This window comes from Anolis carolinensis, chromosome 6 (assembly GCF_035594765.1).
Source record: "Anolis carolinensis isolate JA03-04 chromosome 6, rAnoCar3.1.pri, whole genome shotgun sequence".
In the NCBI taxonomy this organism is placed as follows: Eukaryota; Metazoa; Chordata; class Lepidosauria; order Squamata; family Dactyloidae; genus Anolis; species Anolis carolinensis.
Window position 1 is genome coordinate 71,236,017 of NC_085846.1, and position 19,460 is coordinate 71,255,476.

The 19,460-nt window shown below is 39.0% G+C and overlaps 1 protein-coding gene across 1 annotated transcript in view; it reads left to right on the forward strand.

Annotated features, from left to right (window-relative positions):
* Positions 1–17,822: 17,822 nt before the first annotated feature.
* Positions 17,823–19,460, forward strand: part of topaz1 (testis and ovary specific TOPAZ 1) — a 107,440-nt gene continuing 105,802 nt past the window's right edge. The window contains exon 1 of the mRNA XM_062957851.1: positions 17,823–17,840. Coding sequence (XP_062813921.1) covers positions 17,823–17,840 — 18 coding nt within the window. The remainder of the gene's footprint in view (positions 17,841–19,460) is intronic.

The following is a 19,460-nucleotide window of genomic DNA, read 5'->3' on the forward strand; positions in this document are numbered from 1 at the left end:
CCATGTTCCAGAAGTCAGGAGAGAATACTTCTGGAACATGGCCACACAGCCCGAAAGACATACAACAACCCTATATACACATGGTATGGGTCCAGGTTACCTACAGGATCGCCTTCACCCATATATTCTACCTCGGGGGGCGACTACTCCAACCAGCCAAAACCCGACTGGCGACTGTCACCCAGAGGACCTTTCATCAGCCGTCCCAAGACTGTGGAATGACCTGCCAGAACAACTCTTGACAGCTAAATGAGCTGTCAGAATTTAAGAGACAATTGAAGACCTATCTCTTCCGGCAGGCCTATCCAGTCAATTTTTAACAATGAATTTTAAACTCATGTCTTGTGTTTACTGTATTTCAATTTCCTGTGAATTTTAATATATGTATTTCATAGAGATACATTTTAATATATGTATTTGACATAATGTTCTATAATTCTGTAATAGTGTTTTTCACTATGTTTTGCCCCGTCTCACCTCAAGTCGGGTAAAAATAAATTATGATGATGATGATGATGATGATGATGATTATGATGATGATTATTATTATGCCAGTTCCTCCTATTAGGATACAATTTAACTTTTGAATAGCTTTTTTTGTGTCAGAACCAACTTAAGAAACTGCAAGTCACTTCTGCTGTGAGAGAATTGGCCGTCTGCAAGGACATTGCCCAGGGAATGCCCAGATGTTTGATGTTTTACCATCCTGTGGGAGACTTCTCTCATGTCCCCACATGGGGAGCTAGAGCTGATAGACAGGAGCTCACCCCACTCCCTGGATTCGAACCACCGACCTTTCGGTGAGCAGTCTGCTGGCACAAGGATTTAACTCATTGCGCCACCAGGGGCTCCCTAAAATCAATATTTTCGTGTCATAAAAAGCAAATATATGAGAGGTTGACAGATTGTAGCCTAGTAGGAAAGAAGGGCTACAGTTGTTACTAGCATAAACAGAAAGGAGAAAATTAACTATTTGACCCACAGAACAATACGTGGGATGTAGCCTTAGAAATATGTGTCAGTTTTTTCAAAATGTTTGCCAGTTTGTTCCTCACAGCATCTATGCTTCTCTTTGCCTCACTCGGAGGAGCATAAATGAGCTTTTAGCATACCAATCTCCCTTTCATTTTTTCCTAATGACTTCTTGAACACATGAAGATAATTATAGTCCCACACCTTCACCCGCTGCAGACCATAGCATTCTTCTTTCCCCCATTCTTTTTCGCTCCTGTGCCGTTCATTCTCTTTTGCTTACTGTACATGGCTAGAATAACAGTCCTTGTTCTCATGCCTGTACACCTCTGTGACACAAGGAAACAAAGATCTCTGCTTGAAAGCTTGAAATGTTTGGGAACTCTTTTTTGTTTTGTTTTTTTTAATTACAGCTGATATTGTGGAGAATTCTAGGAAAATGAATGCAGGCGGTGCACACATTGCATGCCTTTGTGATGCCATTCAAAACTGGCTGTCAAAATTCCCCATCAAGGAATATCGCAACCTAGCAATTATGCGCATGTATTAGCTAAGCACCCATTCTCTCTCCAGAAGGCTTTGTGACTCTTATCTTTTCAAAGGAAGCAGATATCTTATCTCCATGACTGCTAGAGGGCTGCAAACACACCTCCCAAGGCAGATTCCTTCTGATAACATTTTATTTTAAGGCAGGGATATTGTGGGTGCTTCAAAGCCACTGTCAGCAAGAGCCAGGGATGCCCTTTTTAATTTGTATAGACAGTCGCTTCAATCCACCGAAGCCGCATGCATGAGAATGGAAGACCATGGAGTCTGAGGCTGTAATGAAATCTCTTGCCATTTACGTGGCTGCAGGGGCAAGCTGCTACTTCACTTAAATGTGATTTGTTTTATCAGTAGCATGTAACTTCAGGGAAGCCCTACCCTGAACATATGGCTCTTCCTACATGATATGCATAGCATTTCTGGATAGCAGCCAGTGTTAACAAAAGCTGCTTGTATGATTACAAGTGTGAATAATAGAATTTAAGGCTTTGAGCAAGGAATCTTGGACTGATATATTCACTCAGCCATGGATGTCCTTGTAACAGTAACTATTTTCTAGCTTAACCTACCTTATTGGGTTCTTGCGAAGATAAAATGAATTCTTAGGAGGATAAAAACCAATGTGTTCTACTCTCAATAACACATGGTTGAGTTCAGTTGATAATCATTCCTACTTTTTTTGTGTTCATATGAATTCCCAAGATATTAAGATGACCCACAATTACAATTCTTTTTGGTCTTCAGGTGAGAGAACAAAGAACAGTTACATTACAATTAAGTATAGAACGATTAAGAAAAGGACTATTATGAATGTTTAGTTCTTTGTGATATCTCATAAAATGTTCATTGTCAGTGGATTTTATAGCACAAAATGGAAAATATACCAATATGCAAATTGAGACAAGGATCAATGACCGTTGATGGTTAATTATTCGAGAAACATAAAAACAGACTCTTCTGACTGCTTGAAAGTCTGAATGTGCATTCTCAGAAAAACTAGATCCAGGTACTTGAAAGAGATGAACTGCAAAAATGGGATGTTGTTGTTATTGTGTGCTTTCAAGTCATTACTGACTTATGCCAATTATAAGGCAAACAATAATGGTACCACTATTTTCTGCGTCTGTTTGACTCACCCAGAGTCATGACTTATTGATTTGAGTAGGCTAGACTTCCCATGGGAGCCTCCAGTGGCGCAGCGGGTTAAACCACTGAGCTGCTGAACTTGCTGAACGAAAGGTCGGTAGTTTGAATCCAGGGAATGGGGTGAGCTCTCGCTGTTAGCCCCAACTTCTGCCAACCTAGCAGTTTGAAAACATGCAAATGTGAGTAGATCAATAGGTACCAGTCCAGCGGGAAGGTAACGGCGGTCCATGACGTTGGAGGTGTCTACGGACAACACTGGCTCTCCTGCTTAGAAATGGACTTGAGCACCAACTCCCAGAGTCGGACATGACTAGACTTAATGTCAGGGGGAAACTTTTACTTTTACCTGAGGTTTCCCATTCTTTAAAATATAAGTCAGGATCCAGCTCAAGGTGTTTTAAAACTACACATGGACATTTTAAAATACCACCAGAAACTTAAAAGTCTGAAGTCAACTTAGCCATTTTAAATAACATACCAAAAGAGATTGCTTTATTGTTTTTTTCCATTATCCAAACAATGCATTGATTCTTCCAGTTTGATTATCCTAACTCTGTTTTTTTTTCCCAGAGGGAAGAAGCATACACCTCTAATCTAGCTCAGACAGAACTGTCTTTTAGTGACAAAACTGCCAGTAGATTGATGAAATCCATAATATCTGAGTTGGAAGAAGCTCTACATCAGGGGTATCCAAACTTTTTAAGCCGAGGTCCAGTTCACAGTCCCTTGGCCTGTTGGCTGGCCAGACTATAGTTTGAAAAAGCATGAATGCATTCCTATGCACACTGCATATGTCTTTTTTGTAGTGTGAAAAAACCTCATGAAAGAACAATACAATAGAGTCAGCATGGCCATTTATTGGAAGAGAGAGCCAATGGGCCACTGGGAGAAGGCAATGCGTAATTGGGGTGAAGAGACGCAAGAGGGGTGCCATTTCTCTCTCTCTCCTCCCAAGGAGCCCGCCTTTTCCGGGGCCCTGATCCCCAAGAAGGAAGGAAGGAATGTAGAGAGGAAGGAAGTCAAGAAAGGGAGGGAGGGAGGAAAAAAAAGTGAGCTAGAGATGGAGGCCTCGAGAGAGGGGGCCAATGGAAATTTAAACAGGGGCCACACTTGTCCCCCGGGCTGGATTTTGGACATGCCTTCTCTACATATCCCAACTTAATGTGTAGTTATTAGCTGTATGAGGTTTCTAAGAAAAGCAAAATCCTAGTAAGACATACCCTTCGAGTAGATGATGTCCTGGTCAACTTGTTTTGTGGTTGTGCTATGCCATTTGAAAGTTCTTGTCAAAGCCTAACTAACTTCTTTAACAACCAGTGATAACTTGGATAAAGTGGATTTTGAGTCCACAACTGACTGCATGATCAAATTACTTGCAAGTACTCTTTATGGGAGGAGCCCCGGTGGCGAAGTGTATTAAAGCACTGAGCTGCTGAACTTGCAGACCAAAAGGTTGCAGGTTCAAATCCCAGGAGCGGATTGAGCGCCCGCTGTTAGCTCCAGCTTCTGCCAACCTAGCAGTTCGAAAACATGCAAATGTGAGTAGATCAATAGGTACCGCTCCGGCGGGAAGGTAACGGCGCTCCATGCAGTCATGCCGGCCACATGACCTTGGAGGTGTCTACGGACAATGCCAGCTCTTTGGCTTAGAAATGGAGATGAGCACCAACCCCCAGAGTCAGACATGACTGGACTTAACGTCAGGGGAAACCTTTACCTTACTCTTTGTGGGATTGCCATTGAGGCTGCTATTGAACCTGCAGCCAATGCAGAATGCAGCATTAGAAGTAGACACTGCTATATGTGTATTTTAGATGGGGTGCTTAGAAGTGGACATAGCTATATTTATGTTAGATTTGTGTTAAAAATACAGTTGCTAGCTATTACCATATATACTTGAGTATACGCCAAGTTTTCAGCCCTTTTTAGAGGGTGAAAAAGCCCCCCTCAGTTTATACTCGAGTGAGGGTCCTGGCCAGCTCATATTCCAGTCAGCTTATACTTGAATCTATAGGTAATCAGAGTTGGACAGTCTAATCTTATTAAAGTTTTATTATCTTAAATTATAGTTTTATGTAAATATTCAAAAACATTTAACCGACTGATGCCTTAATGTAATTTTATTGGTATATATTTTTATTTTTGAAATTTACCAGTAGCTGCTGCATTTCTCACCCTCGCCTTATACTTGAGTCAATAAGTTTTCCCATTATTTTGTGGTAAAATTAGGTGCCTCAGCTTATATTCAGGTTGGCTTATACTCAAGTATATACGGTAGTTTTCAAGTGATAGTCAAGATTCTTTTACTGAGTTATGAAGCCCTAAAAAACTCAGGATCAAAATACCTGGCAGGTCACCTTCTACAATAGGCACCCAGTCAGTATTTGAGAACTTAAGAGGTGGTGCTATTAGCCATCCTGTGACCAGTTATTCCCATGTAACAGCTCCAGAACAGGCCTTCTCTGGAGAAACTTCCTGCATACAGAGAGACACATTGATAAATTTCAAACACTTTCTAAAATCTTATTAATTAACAATAGCTTTCCCTAGCTTGTAATACTTTCAACCCTACTCTGTTTAATTTTTAATATAAATTGTTCAATGTGCTGATAATATATTTTAACATTTTAGTTAGGTGATATTTAACTGTGTGCGTAATGATTAAAAAATTTATCTAAGAGTGATGTCAGTGATTTTTTTTGCTTATTTTGAATGAATATTTTGGAATAATAGCATAGATTATTGGGGGAAAGTTGTGCTTGTGCAAACTTTCAACTTACAACACTTCATTGGTCATGCCAGCAGAAGGGTTCTGAAAGTTATAATTCAAAAAGGGAACTAATTTTTATTACTGATTCAAAGTTACTCGTTTTAAAGGTAAAGGTTTTCCCCTAACATTAAGTCTAGTCGTTTCCGACTCTGGAGGTTGGTGGTCATCTCCATTTCTAAGCTGAAGAGCTGGCGTTGTCTGTAGAAACCTCCAAGATCATGTGGCCAGCATGACTGCATGGAGCGCCGTTACCTTCCCGACGGAGTGGTATCTATTTATTTACATGTTTTCAAATGCTAGGTTGGCAGAAGCTGAGGCTAACTGTGGGAGCTCACCCTGTTTCCCGGATTCGAACCGCCAACCTTTTGTTCAGCTTAGCTGTTTAATTTGCTGCGCCACCGGGGCTCTATACTCTTTTTAATAAGAAGATATAATCTGCTTCTTAGGAACTGTTCAATTGGTAGATTATTTTAATCTTTATATTGTAAGGATAATCCTTTCCTTTTTCCATAAATAGTTACAACTCACTGCTTAAAAGAAACATTGGCCAACAGGGGAGCAAGTCCCGGCAGCATTTGTCCTAAAATTAAAGTACAGTAGAGTCTCACTTATCCAACACTCGCTTTTCCAACGTTCTGGATTATCCAACGCATTTTTGTAGTCAATGTTTTCAATATATCGTGATATTTTGGTGCTAAATTCATAAATACAGTAATTACTACATAGCATTATTGAGTATTGAACTACTTTTTCTGCCAAATGTGTTGTCTAACATGATGTTTTGGTGCTTCATTGGTAAAATCATAACCTAATTTGATGTTTAATAGGCTTTTCCTTAATGCCTCCTTATTATCCAACATATTCGCTTATCCAACATTCTGCCGGCCCGTTTATGTTGGATAAGTGAGACTCGACTGTAGCTTCACAGGTCACATTAAAAAAAGTGATTCTGCCAAGCTTGGTTTTTCAAACTGGCAAAGGGTCTTAACTCTGTGAAACAGTGCAGAGGTGGGCATCTTGAAACAAATGCCCAGAGTAAAATACAGTCAGACCAGACTTTGCAGTATTTGTCATCTTCATTTGTGTTATAGGAAACAAAGAAACACAGACACATGCCCATATTATTATCACCAGGGTTGAATGTTTTTCCATACCTTAAGTAAATTTCCTTGTCTTCTATTGTTTTTTGAGCATTACATACTATGATTGTTTGTGCAAATGTGCTTCTAATTTCTACATTACAAAATTGTATCCACTTATAACTACATGGTCATTATTCTTTGTGTTGGAAATAGCAACCTTCTTTAAGCCTCCACTAGTAATTTGTTTTGTATATGATTCTGTTTGCTTATTGTATTGTATATGTATATTTTGGTATGCAGATTTCCTTTTACTCTATGTTTCTTGAGGTTGTGGGAGGGACTGCAGACCACATGATCAGATATGGGACTACTCAGATCTCAGACTCCATTTTAGAAGACAGAGAGAAGCTATTAGACTATGGACTGAAGAGCAAACTCATGTTGTTGTTAATTGTGAGGAAGATGCCCTGTGTATTTTCAGAGAGAAACCACTTCAAATCTATCTGTAACTGGATTGATGAGTTATGTACCTGCATGCTGAATACATGATGGTTGTGAGTAAACCAGATATGTTACTTTTAACGAAGTCTACTTTATTTTTGTCTCTTGAAAGCATGATATAGAAACAAGATATTTTATGGCAGAGTAGATGTTTTTGGGCACTGAAAAGAACACTTCTGAAACTGCTGTTTTTGTGCATTGGCATAATCTCTGTTCCTAACAGATCAGAGATGACTAAGTAATCAGTCTAACAACTGAAAACCAAATCACCTTGCATAAGTACATGTGGTTATATACCACGGAAGAGATTTTACACAAACAAGTTTTTTGGCTCTTCTCTGGAAGATCATGTTTTTACAAAAGGTTATGATTTTCAAATGATTGTGAATGCTATTATTCTCCAAAAGGTTGTGGAGATTGTGGTTTTCCAAAAGGTCATTATTTCTAAAAAGAAGTCATGCCTTTCCAAAACTTTGATTTTTTAAATCTGTATTACATTTTGCTTATCATCCGGCACACATACCTGCATAATCATTATTGGGATCCTTTCGTAGCCCTTAGCCAGCACACAGTCTTATTTATGCATATCTTTTTAGGCATAACTTGAACTGGGTTCAGGGGGACTTGCTCCCTGGAAAGTAAATATAATATGGCAGCCATAGGCTTTTTCTGATCAGCATAGGTAAAGATAAAGGTTTTCACCTGACATATATTTATTTACAGTATTTATATTCCGCCCTTCTCACCCCGAAGGGGTCTCAGGGTGGATCACATTACACATATAAGGCAAACATTCAGTGCCTTAACATAGAACAAAGACAAAGACAAACGCAGGCTCCGAGCTGGCCTCGAAATCATGACCTCTTGGTCAGAGTGATTGGTCTCAGCTGGCTGCTCACCAGCTTGCGCCACAGCCCGGGCATTAAGTCTAGTTGTGTCTGGCTCTGGGGATTGTTGCTTATCTCCATTTCTAAGCCAAAGAGCTGGCGTTGTCCATAGACACCTCCAAGGTCATGTGGCTGACATGACTACATGGAGCGCCGTTACCTTCCCACTGGACTGATACCTATTGATCTACTCACATTTGCATGTTTTCAAATTGCTAGGTTGGCAGAATTGTAATCATATTGTCATCTGATTTAAAGTAAAATAAATAACATCACAGGCAAATTCATTTGTTAGATGTCATATTTCACTATAACAAGCTTTTAGAAGCTTGAGAAAACCCATTTTTTTCCCGAAGTTAAAATGGATAACAAGTCTTGTGGAGAAGATGAGCCAAACAGTTTTTAGGGGAGATGCAGCAGTGTGTGTATCACAATTATACAGACAAAATACTCTACACATTTTGCTCAGTTACCTACCTGTGGCTAGGCGTCTGTTGTTCCTAGCTGGGAGCTTTAATTTCCTGATAGGTTCAAGCTGTTCCCTGTTTATTGCACACCCACAGCTTTAATCAGTTTGCAAATGGTTTTCAGGAAAAACGAGAAAAAGAGCACCAGTCTTTGCTCTGTTCATACAGACAACAACACATTATAGACAGCAGGTAGACATGTGTAAGAATGGAGAGAGCCCAAACTTCACAAAACCTGCTCCAAGATGTTCCAGGCCCTAGATCTGACAGTATTTATTAGCTCTCGGAGTGACCCATGTCTCTCAGAGCCATCACCGAGGAGGGAAGGGAGAAAGCCCCCTTAGATCAGGCTCTTTAATGGTATTCTAGAACAGCCTGTCATTTCGGTTTATATGCCGGCATCAACAGTCCAGGGAGAGCACCGCTGTCGTCTGATTGTACGCTGCCACGAGGTGCCTGCTGCACAGGGAACTGATTAATAGATGCAGAAAGATTTGGACCACTGATTTGTCACTTGATTAAGTTTGCAATTTCTCTCAACAGTGAACAGGCAATCCTCTAAACGGAGGTAGATCTTTTAAAACACCCAAACCCATCCCTGAGCGTTTGCCTTTTTCAACAAAAAAATTCAAAAACATTAAAAGATATAGTTTTAGATTGTTGTTGTTTTATTTGTTCCTGCATTTCTTGTAGACCAAACATCAGCACTTAAAGGCAAATGGCAATTCCCTACTGTGTTTTCATTTTGTGTACATCCATACACCACTGACAGCTCGCATAAAATCAGCTGAAAAGACATTGTTTACATATAGGGTGTTAACATCAAAATATTTTATTTCAAATATAAAAGCAAACATGGAACAGCAAAAAATTGTTTGGAATATTTGTATTTTATGGCCTCATGCAAGCACGTAGTACAATTTCATACTATGGTGTAATTGGCTAGCATTGCTGAACTAAGCATCTGTTTTCATAAAAATGCAAAGCGTGTTCTATACCACAGTGGTCTGAAAGGCAAGTGCGAAAACAAAGATCTAAAGGATATATTAGCAGCTTGTCACCCTCAAAATAGCATGCCTCCGTCTCAAACTGGGAATTGCAATTTGTATTAGAATATCAAGAGAGAGCTCACTCAGGATGGTTGGAGCTGAGTGCGTCTGATTTTCAGGCAGATGTTATGTGGGTCAAACTGGTTGTTTGAAAATCCTTCATTGTTCCCCGTAATATAATATGGCCAAACAGGTTTTCAGAACAGATCAGCTGCTTATTGCAGTAACAACTAAATCTAAACCACACTCTACACAATGCATGGTTTGCCTGTGAATGTCTGATCTGTTACCCAGGACAGCAACAAAAGCCAATTAAAATGCATGAATTGGAAGGGGGGATTGCTTTGTAGTGTTCTGTGAATCATCTGTGAAGTTCTGTTGGGTTCAGGTATTGCTCCTAGGCATAGGATTGCAACCTGAGACTAAACGCTCACTTACCTGGGAGTAAGCGCCATTGAACACAGTTGGTATCAAATTGCATCAGGAGAGTTCTAAACTCAATTTATTATGATGCACTGCAACCATTTTGTGCTTCCCTGCTGTTCGTTCTACAGCAGGAGTTGGCAAAGTGTGCCTCCAGATATTTGTTGGACTGCAACATCCCAGATCCTTCAAAATTGGCTGTTCTGACTGGGGCTGATGGGACCTGTAGTCCAACAAAATCTGGAGGGCTGCACTATTATTATGGAAAAAAGAAATCTGGATTTTTTGCTGATTTGAAATTGTGGTTTTTGTATCTCAGGATAAGAAAGGTGTGTATTCACATATGCATAGATCTATCTGATGCTCTCCCAAAACAAGTTGATCACCATTTCAGTGATAATATTGCCAAAGGGAAAAAATTACATTAGCTCTAGTAGCTAGAGTCCTTTCTTTTTACCATAATTGATGTTGCCCAGTTTAGATTCTCTGTTTGCATAGATAAGTAAAACAAATATTATTTCCAAGGTCTGCTTCTTCTTTGACTTCCCCCACCTTATTTTAATCCACAGCATTTCCTAAAATTCATGTCTTATTGACATCTTTTCTAGCCGTCAATGGGTTATACGAATTCATATTATTTGGCTTGAAACATAGTAGGACAAATTTTGAATAGCACTTTATAGTCGGCCATTCCAACGTTGAACTCTGGGTCTCCATAACTGGCCCATCAAGGGAGTTTTGTTACCAGTTTTTACTTTCATTTTTTGGATGATATGTTATGTATTTTTGTTTTCCACTTGTATCATTTTAAATTGTTATATGGTTTTGTTTATTACGTGTATTGTATTGTATTGTATTTTTTATCACATTGGAAACTGCCCTGAGTTCTTTGGGGAGATAAGGCAGTATATAAATAAAGTTTGTATTATTATTATTATTATTATTATTATTATTATTGTATGGCACAGCAAACAAGATAGATATGCTGGATTTCGTTTCACAAAATCACAAGTCGAACACTTCCCAAGTGTCTAGGACTGTGTGATGTATTTTCGGATGATGCATGCAGACCCCACTAGGGTGGCCTTTTGCAGTTGACAGATCATAATTTTGTCAATGTCTATTGTTTCCAAGTGCCGGCTGAGATATTATTATTATTATTATTATTATTATTATTATTATTATTATTATTATTATTATTATTATTATTATTATTGTACCTGGCAGGAACAAATCAAGTTCTTTCTAGCTGAAATCTGAATTGCATGTGATTTTGCATTCATATATCAAGATGAATCCCTTAACTTCTCTGTAATCAGATGAAGAGTTTTACACAATTGATGTACCTGGTAATAGTCCCAAATTTTCACTCTAATGAACGGATAAAGAAGCTCTTTCCTATTTTCCATTTATATTTTCCACATGTGCATTGCATGTACCAGACCAGAAATGATTGCTTGGTTATTATTCCGGCTCTGCTACATACATATTTCCCCTCTTGACTCCATTTTTCCCCTCAAAGGCTGCAGACAGATATAGTGAGCCATCGATCGAGAGATGTTCTGCCTTTACGAGATTAATTACAAATACAGGGATGCTGTGTCTAGCCTACATGTATGATTGATCTTAGAGGAGGAAATGCAGTCGGAAACTAATGCTTCATTTTATCCAGTAAGCAAAGTTCAAAGATGTTTACATTCTGCTAGGTAAGCACAGCTGTCGAAAGACGTGAAGACGAATGGACTGTTCTGTCAGCACAAATTCACACCAAGGTAGCACAGCGAGCCCTCTCTGTGGACTTCTGCCCAGCCACGGGGCTAGAGGGCAAGAATTGCTAATTTAGCAAATAGTTTAATTGTCCCGTGTTATAATTAGCACAGAATGCATGCCAGGCCAATATGGGATGTCTAGCGAAACACAATCCAATTCACTTTATTATTACAGTTGTTTAGACTCGGTGAACGGCAAGGAGTATTTGATCTGACAGGCTGAGATGCTCGGCATTTTGCGGGGCTTTTGCAGCCGTTTCCTCGCATCACACTCAACCGGCGCTCGGTGAATAACACACTGAACTGCTGTCTAAAACTAGCTGTGCGCAGCTCAAAAGAAGAAGGCGACTTCCATCTTTAACTTTCTCTTTTTCATATCAGATAAGAATATCAGTGATTAGAAGGATGCGCTGTTGAGTTTGATGCACTTAAGTTAAAGCTCTATGAGGACTATTCTCTATTCTGCTGGCACTTAAAACACAGAAATGACATGTAACTTTTAGCAAAATGTGCAGCCTTTCCTTCCTTGTAAAATGTTCCACTCCACCCTCCACAATCCTGTTTTTTTTCTCTTTTTCTAACTGTCATTTTGATGCATTCCTTTGCTCTTGAGCATACTCTGTGGGCAGTTTGGAGGGGACATAAGCAAACTAAGCAAGAATAAGGAGCAAACTCGTAAACTAAAATGTTCTTTCAGAGACGTTGTGAAGATAGATGTGATAAGAGAAGGCGAATATTCATTCTGCTCTTTAGGGACAGAGCAGCAGAGCTACAACACAGATTAAGGAGTTATATACAATAAAGCTAGTTTGTTTTTTTACTGTAATGTATTTTCAGAACCAACATTGTTAAAATAATATTAAGTAAATATTGACTATTATATCAGTATTAAAATAATGTGTGCGGGGAAGAAATGGACTATAATAAAGATTTTAATTAGATTAGTTCTCCATATAGTATTAAAACATATTGTGTCATCATAATCAAGAATTGCAGAGTTAATGCAAGTAAAAGTACTTTAATTTTGCAAGGTTGAAACTTATTGACTGAAACAAAAACAAATGGAAATTTGAGGATACTGAAAGAAAAATACACTCTTCGACTGAATAAAAATAAGCTTTATTTATATCCCGCAAAGTGAAGTATTGTATACTGTCTTGCTTTCTATATTAAATATACTTTTAGCTGCAGTTTCAAAATAATTTGAGTCAATTTAACAATGAAAGCTTTCTGTACTATCCAGGGTCAGGTAACATTATGAAAATGTAGTTTATACAGGGAAAGGACAAGAAAGGCAGAGAAAGACTTTGAGCATGAAATACACACACAATTTAGCTATGAGTATCATGTATACCTTAAGTTAATTTTCTCCCAATATAACAGTTTATAACACTTCACACTTTGATTTGTTACGATAGATAGCTGGTTTATTTGCAGGTTCTACTGCGTTTTAGGAAATGTTATAATTTTATAATTTCTTACAAATGTATTAGTGGGATTTTATATGTATTGTTGTTTTATAATTATGTCATTCTGTGTGTGTGTGTGTGTGTGTGTGTGTGTGTATTGTTGTTTATATGTGGCACTTGAAGTGCTTCTGTGAGCCACCCCGAGTCCCTTCAGGGAGATGGTGGCAGGGTATAAATTAAGTTTTTTGGATTATCATCATCATCATCATCATCAGACTGTGACTTTAAAGAGAAGAAGGAAGTGGCCTTTTTATAAAGTTAAAAATATGAAGTATTCGCCACTTTAGATCCAGGAACGAGGCTACTCCTTTAAAAAAAGATGTGTGCAGTTTTCATTAGGGAACCAAGTGAACGGCACAAAAATGGGGTATTTTCAGACTTTGTTTCTTTTTAAACATATAAATCTCGCCTGGAAAAAGAATTAACACTCCCAAATGTTGATGTTTTTCCTTGTCTTAATGTTAATGAGCCCGCTACATGGTAAACAAGACGAAAAAAGGAGTTTTAATGTCACCCTTCCTTACATGTTTGTTTAATCTGTTCCTAAGAAAATGAATGAGCGGTGCCTTGACCAACCTCTAGTCCTTATTGTACAGAGAGTGCACTAAAAGAGATTTGAACTGATTTTGTTTAAAAAACCTCCACTTAGTACGTTCAAGCTGACTGGATAAGGTGGGGTGTCTGAAAGAGCTTGGAGGCCTATTTAATTAAGTATCTTGACATTCTGTGTCTGAAGGACATTGGCAGATGTCCAAATACAATGTTTGACTCTTAAACCATTTAATTGAAACTATATAGAAAAAAAAGAGATCTTGGCAGAGACCTTCTGTGAGGTTTTTAACGACTATTGGATTGACCAGACAGGGCAACAAAGCTCATAAAACGGGATTAGCAAAATTGGGTTGTTGGATATTACACGCTGTGTGACATGTACTGTAGCAAAGAAATTTGGCAGGATTAACCTGCAGAGGATAAAGATATCACAGGGAAGGGGTGCTGAGTTGTTGGGCTGCTATTCCCAAAGAAAGAAAGTCTCATGTCCTGCATATTAATAGCACTAATGCATTTCTAGGGAATGTTCGCTCGACTTTGGAACATTGGTGCAACTTTGGAACCAATTCTTTGTTAAATGGTTATCAGAATAGTAAAGATAGCAGGATAATATAATAATAATAACTTTATTCTTGTATCCCGCTACCATCTCCCCGAAGAGACTCGGGGCGGCTTACAACAGGGACATGCCCAGATAACATCATAAAAACAGTGATTTAAAATAGTAGTTAACACAATACAGCAATAAAATATGCACATTAAATAAATACCTTAAAACTCAACATCGATACACATATAATAAAAAGTGAATAGTGCAAGGACTCTAAAAGGGTCCATAAGTAAATTTAGGGCAGGAAGGGACGAACTAAGGTTCCAATATAGTGCTAGGACATATAGCGTGGGGAGCAATAAGAAGGTACAGTACAATTTTCACATCTGGTGGCCATTTTACTGAAAGGCACTTCGGAAAATCCATGTTTTCAGTGGATTGCATCAGCACTCTTTTTTGTTTTTAAAAAATACGATTGAAAATATAAGTTTTTCTGTTTTTACTTTGAATGTTTTGAAATTGTGACTATAATGGATGTTTTAAAGATTTTTATCTGATCGTATAAAACGTTCTGATAGCATCAGATGAGTTCCATAGCTGTGAATCTGAAATTACAGAAATGAATAAATCCCATTGAGATGGATGTGTGTGTGCATGTGTGATTAAACCATACTAAGTTGGCACAGCGGGTTAAACTGCTGAGCTGCTGAACTTGCTGACCAAAAGGTTGGCGGTTCATATTTGGGGAGAAGGGTGAGCACCTGCTGATAGCCCCAGCTTCTGCCAAACATGCAAATGTGAGTAGATCAATAGGTACCGCTCCGGCAGGAAGGTAACGGCAGTCCATGCAGTCATGCTGGCCATGTGACATTGGAGGTGTCTACGGACAAAGCCGGCTCTTTGGCTTAGAAATGGAGATGAGCACCAACCCCCAGAGTCAAACATGACTAGACTTAATGTCAAGGGGAAATCTTTACCTTTACCTATGTGATTAAACCATACTATGAGAACACAGTGAAGTATTAGACAAAGCACAGTCAAGTTTTGTTTTTGGAATGTAATTCTTCCAACCCCACAGACAGCCATTCTGACATTTTTTCACGTTTTATGTCATCCTCTTAAGGTAAAGGTAAAGGTTTCCCCTGATGTTAAGTACAGTCATGTCTGACTGGGAGTTGGTGCTCATCTCCATTTCTAAGCCGAAGAGCCGGCATTGTCCGTAGACACCTCCAAGGTCTTGTGGTCAGCATGACTGCATGGAACGCCGTTCCATCCTCTTATCACCCCTAAGTCCCCTGCTTGTAACTACAACAACAACAACAGCAACAACATAGGAGTAACAATGAAAAGCAACAATGAAAAGCATCAGTTTGAATATGTCCAAATACTTATTTCTTTGGAAATAGCAAAGTTTCTGACTCAGCTCAATTGTGGCCAAAAGTGTGTCTACACTGTTGAATTAATGCAGTTTGACAGCACTTTAATTGTCATGGCTCAATGCTGTGGATTCGTGGGAATTGTAGTTTTATAAGGTTATTCCCCTTCTCCGCCAAATAGTCCTGTTGCCTCACCAAACTACCACTCTTATGTTTCTATAACTTTGAGCCATGACCGTTAAAATGTGATGTCAAACTGCATTAATGCTGTCATTTAGATGCATCCTAAATCTCTCGGTAGCAGGAAGAAAAATTAAAACAGGGAGATGCGGCTGCAACAAAAGTGGCTCAAATGAGAGAGATAGTTGACTAAACTAATGTGACAGGCATTGCGCAAAGGTTAGTACATAATCCATGCAGTGCCAAGTTTCAGGAAGGGAACCAAAGATGTATAGGTTAATTGGGACATTTGGCTTCGAGATCGATGGCTTGTTTACTTAACCGGAAATATCTGACCATGTTTTTTATTTTTAAGAAACGGGAACCAACACAAATCATGTGTAGTACTTTGGTAGGAAAGTGGCTGTCATGATGAATTTCTGGTGAAAAAGGACTGAATATATTCCTAAGACTGGTCAGTGTTAACGTTGCCTGGATACAGTGGAATACCAAGGGGGTTGACGTCTCTGAAATAATCAGGGGAAAATGACTATGAATATCTAAAGAAGTCTTGCCTTCTCCTTATCTCAAAAATCCACAGCAAATGCTGATGCCACGTCAGTTGTACTAACTTAGCAAGGTTGCCTCGCCAAATACATTAATATGAAATAAATAAAATAGGCTGGATGCAACTTTGTTTAAACCAGACCACTCCATGTGAATAGTAGCCAATCATATACATATTTCAATATGTCCCATACTTGACTTGCAGCAACATGTTGTTGTTGTTGTTGTTGTTGTTGTTGTTGTTGTTATTATTATTATTATTACTTTGATTAATCTCAGGAACTGAGACCCAAACAGGATAGTTTTGCTCATAGAGCTGCACCATAAATTATGCAGTAGGAAATTATGCAGTTGAATACTGCTGTTTTATCTACAGCAATTGCTGTATTTTATTGTTTTTACCAGGGGGTACTGTGAATTTATGATGTTGGGTTGCTTGTTTATTGCCTATGTTTTGTTTTGCATTTGTTGTATTTTGTATGTCACACCTTGAGTGTTTTGTGAGCCGCTCCGAGTCCTTCTGGGAAATGGTGGCGGGATATAAATAAAGTTTTATTTATTATTATTATTATTATTATTATTATTATTATTATTATTATTATTATTATTATTATTATTATAAACCTGGTTTTGTCAGAGAATGTAAACTGCCTAGGAAATTGATGCCAATGCCTGCTCCCTGAAAAATGGTTTTGTGCAATTCATTTATTTGAAAAGTCATCACTCTCACATCCACACTTTATATTTTCTTCCGCCAGGATGAATATTTTCGCTAATTGCAGCGAAAGATTAATAGTTTTTTTAAAATATGAGGACATACTATAGTTATTTAAACAATACATTTAAATGTGTTGTTGAAGGCTTTCATGGCCGGAATCACTGGGTTGTTGTGAGTTTCCCAGGCTGTATGGCTATGTTCCAGAAACATTCTCTCCTGACGTTTCGCCCACATCTATGGCAGGCATCCTCAACCTCTGAGGATGCCTGCCATAGATGTGGGCGAAACGTCAGGAGAGAATGCTTCTGGAACATGGCCATACAGCCCGGAAAACTCACAACAACCCAATACATTTAAAGTTCTCCAGGGAATGACTGAACAACCCCAATGTCCTCCCTGCTCTCTTTCCATGCAGAATTCCTTGGACAGAGAGGAATGTTGAAAGAGGTCCAAACAATTCATAAATTTCTAATCTGTGGAGCAACATCATTGGCATTTGTCTTGGTTAAAAAAAAACTTGTAATTTAATCTGAGGTTTTCAATTCCTGGAACTAATGTGACTACAACATCGCCCATATGCTGTGAAAACCATCTGATGGACATTTATTAGTGCTGCTTTCATGCAAATAGATTTCCCTTCCTTGGCAATAGCCAATTAATTCAGTTCTCTTTCAGTCCTCTGCAGACAAATCTTGCCAAATTTCTTTGGTACAATAAATGCGCAGTATAAAGCAGTCCACAGGGTAGTCAACTAGAAGCAGTTTTCACCTTCCACCAACGAGCCCCCAGTGGCGCAATGCATTAAACCCTTATGCAGGTATGACTGCTGACCGACAGGTCAGTGGTTCAAATCTGGAGAGAGCAGGTGAGCTCCCTCTGTCAGCTCCAGCTCCCCATGCGGGGATATGAGAAAAGCCTCCCACAAGGATGGTAAAATATCAAACATCCTGGCGTCCCCTGGGCAACGTCCTTGCAGACAGCCAATTCTCTCACAGCAGAAGCAACTTCCAGTTTCTCAAGTCGCTTGTGACACTGGGGAAAAAAAACTTCCACCAAGTATAAGACTATTTTATCCATGCTGCATTTTAGATGACTCCTGTAATGAATGTGTTAAAAGAGCTTATTGTTACCTTTAGAAACTTAAAACCATCTTGAGTAACTGGTGCCTTCACATAATGTTGATTTCTATCTTCTCGCAGCACTAGTCAGCATTGATCCTTTTATTGAACCTACTCTGCATGTCAGTACTAATTCTTGCTTTCAGTTCTAAGGTGGTGATTTTGAGGGGACACCTTATTATGTGTAAGCCAGTATTTCTTGTTGTAATAACTATACATCTTTGCTTTAAGTGTATTCAAGCTCTGCTTTATGTGTCATTTTGAAGATATGGTAACTTTAATTTAAGGTACATTCACATAACATTTGTCATTGCTAATGAATATCTTGTTCTATGTTCCATGACATATGTCTCAGAGATGAGCAAATAGGTACATCATTTTGGCACTTTGGGTTGAATACTAGCTATTTTGCAGATGGGAATATAAAAAAATAAGAAGATGCTTGTATATTAAAAATAGAATAGTTAATTTAGTAAAGGGCAGGGGCGCTATTGGCAGGGAGTCCATTGAGCACATGCCCTGGATGTATTTTTACTGCTCTTAGGGCTCAGTGTGTTAAAGCGCTGAGCTGCTGAACTTGCAGACCTAAAGGACCCAGGTTCAAATCCGGGGAGCGGAGTGAGCACCCGCTGTTAGCTCCAGCTTCTGCCAACCTAGCAGTTTGAAAAAATGCAAATGTGAGTAGATCAATAGGTACCGCTCCAGCGGGAAGGTAACGGCGTTCCATGCAGTCATGCCAGCCACATGATCTTGGAGGTGTCTATGGACAATGCCGGCTCTTCGGCTTAGAAATGGAGATGAGCACCAACCCCCAGAGTCAGACACGACTGGACTTAACGTCAGGGGAAACCTTTACCTTTACTCAGGGCCCTTCCACACATCCCTATATCCCAGAATATCAAGGCAGAAAATCCCACAATATCTGCTTTGAACTGGGTTATCTGTGTCCACACTGCCATATAGTTCAGTTCAAAGCAGAAAATGTGGAATTTTATTCAGCTGTGTGGAAGGGGCCTAAGTCTACTAGCTGTGTTTGCAACTGGATATATGTGTTTGCTGTGATTCACTCTTAGGTAAGCATAGAAGTAGGAGAAAGAGTTGCAGATGTATGAAAAGATATTGAATTTGTAGTTTGAACTAATTGAGCAATACACAAATGGCAATGCTGGGAAGATCTGGAAGGCAAATGAACAAGAGGGGAGGAAATCTGTTAAAGGGGTGGATGTGCATGAGTTGGTGTGCTTGTGCGAATGATTCACTTGCCTTCTCTTAAAAGGCATTGCTATGCTTTAACCAGCATTTGGAGTTAGAAGCGTATATTTTCCTGTGCTTATTTAAG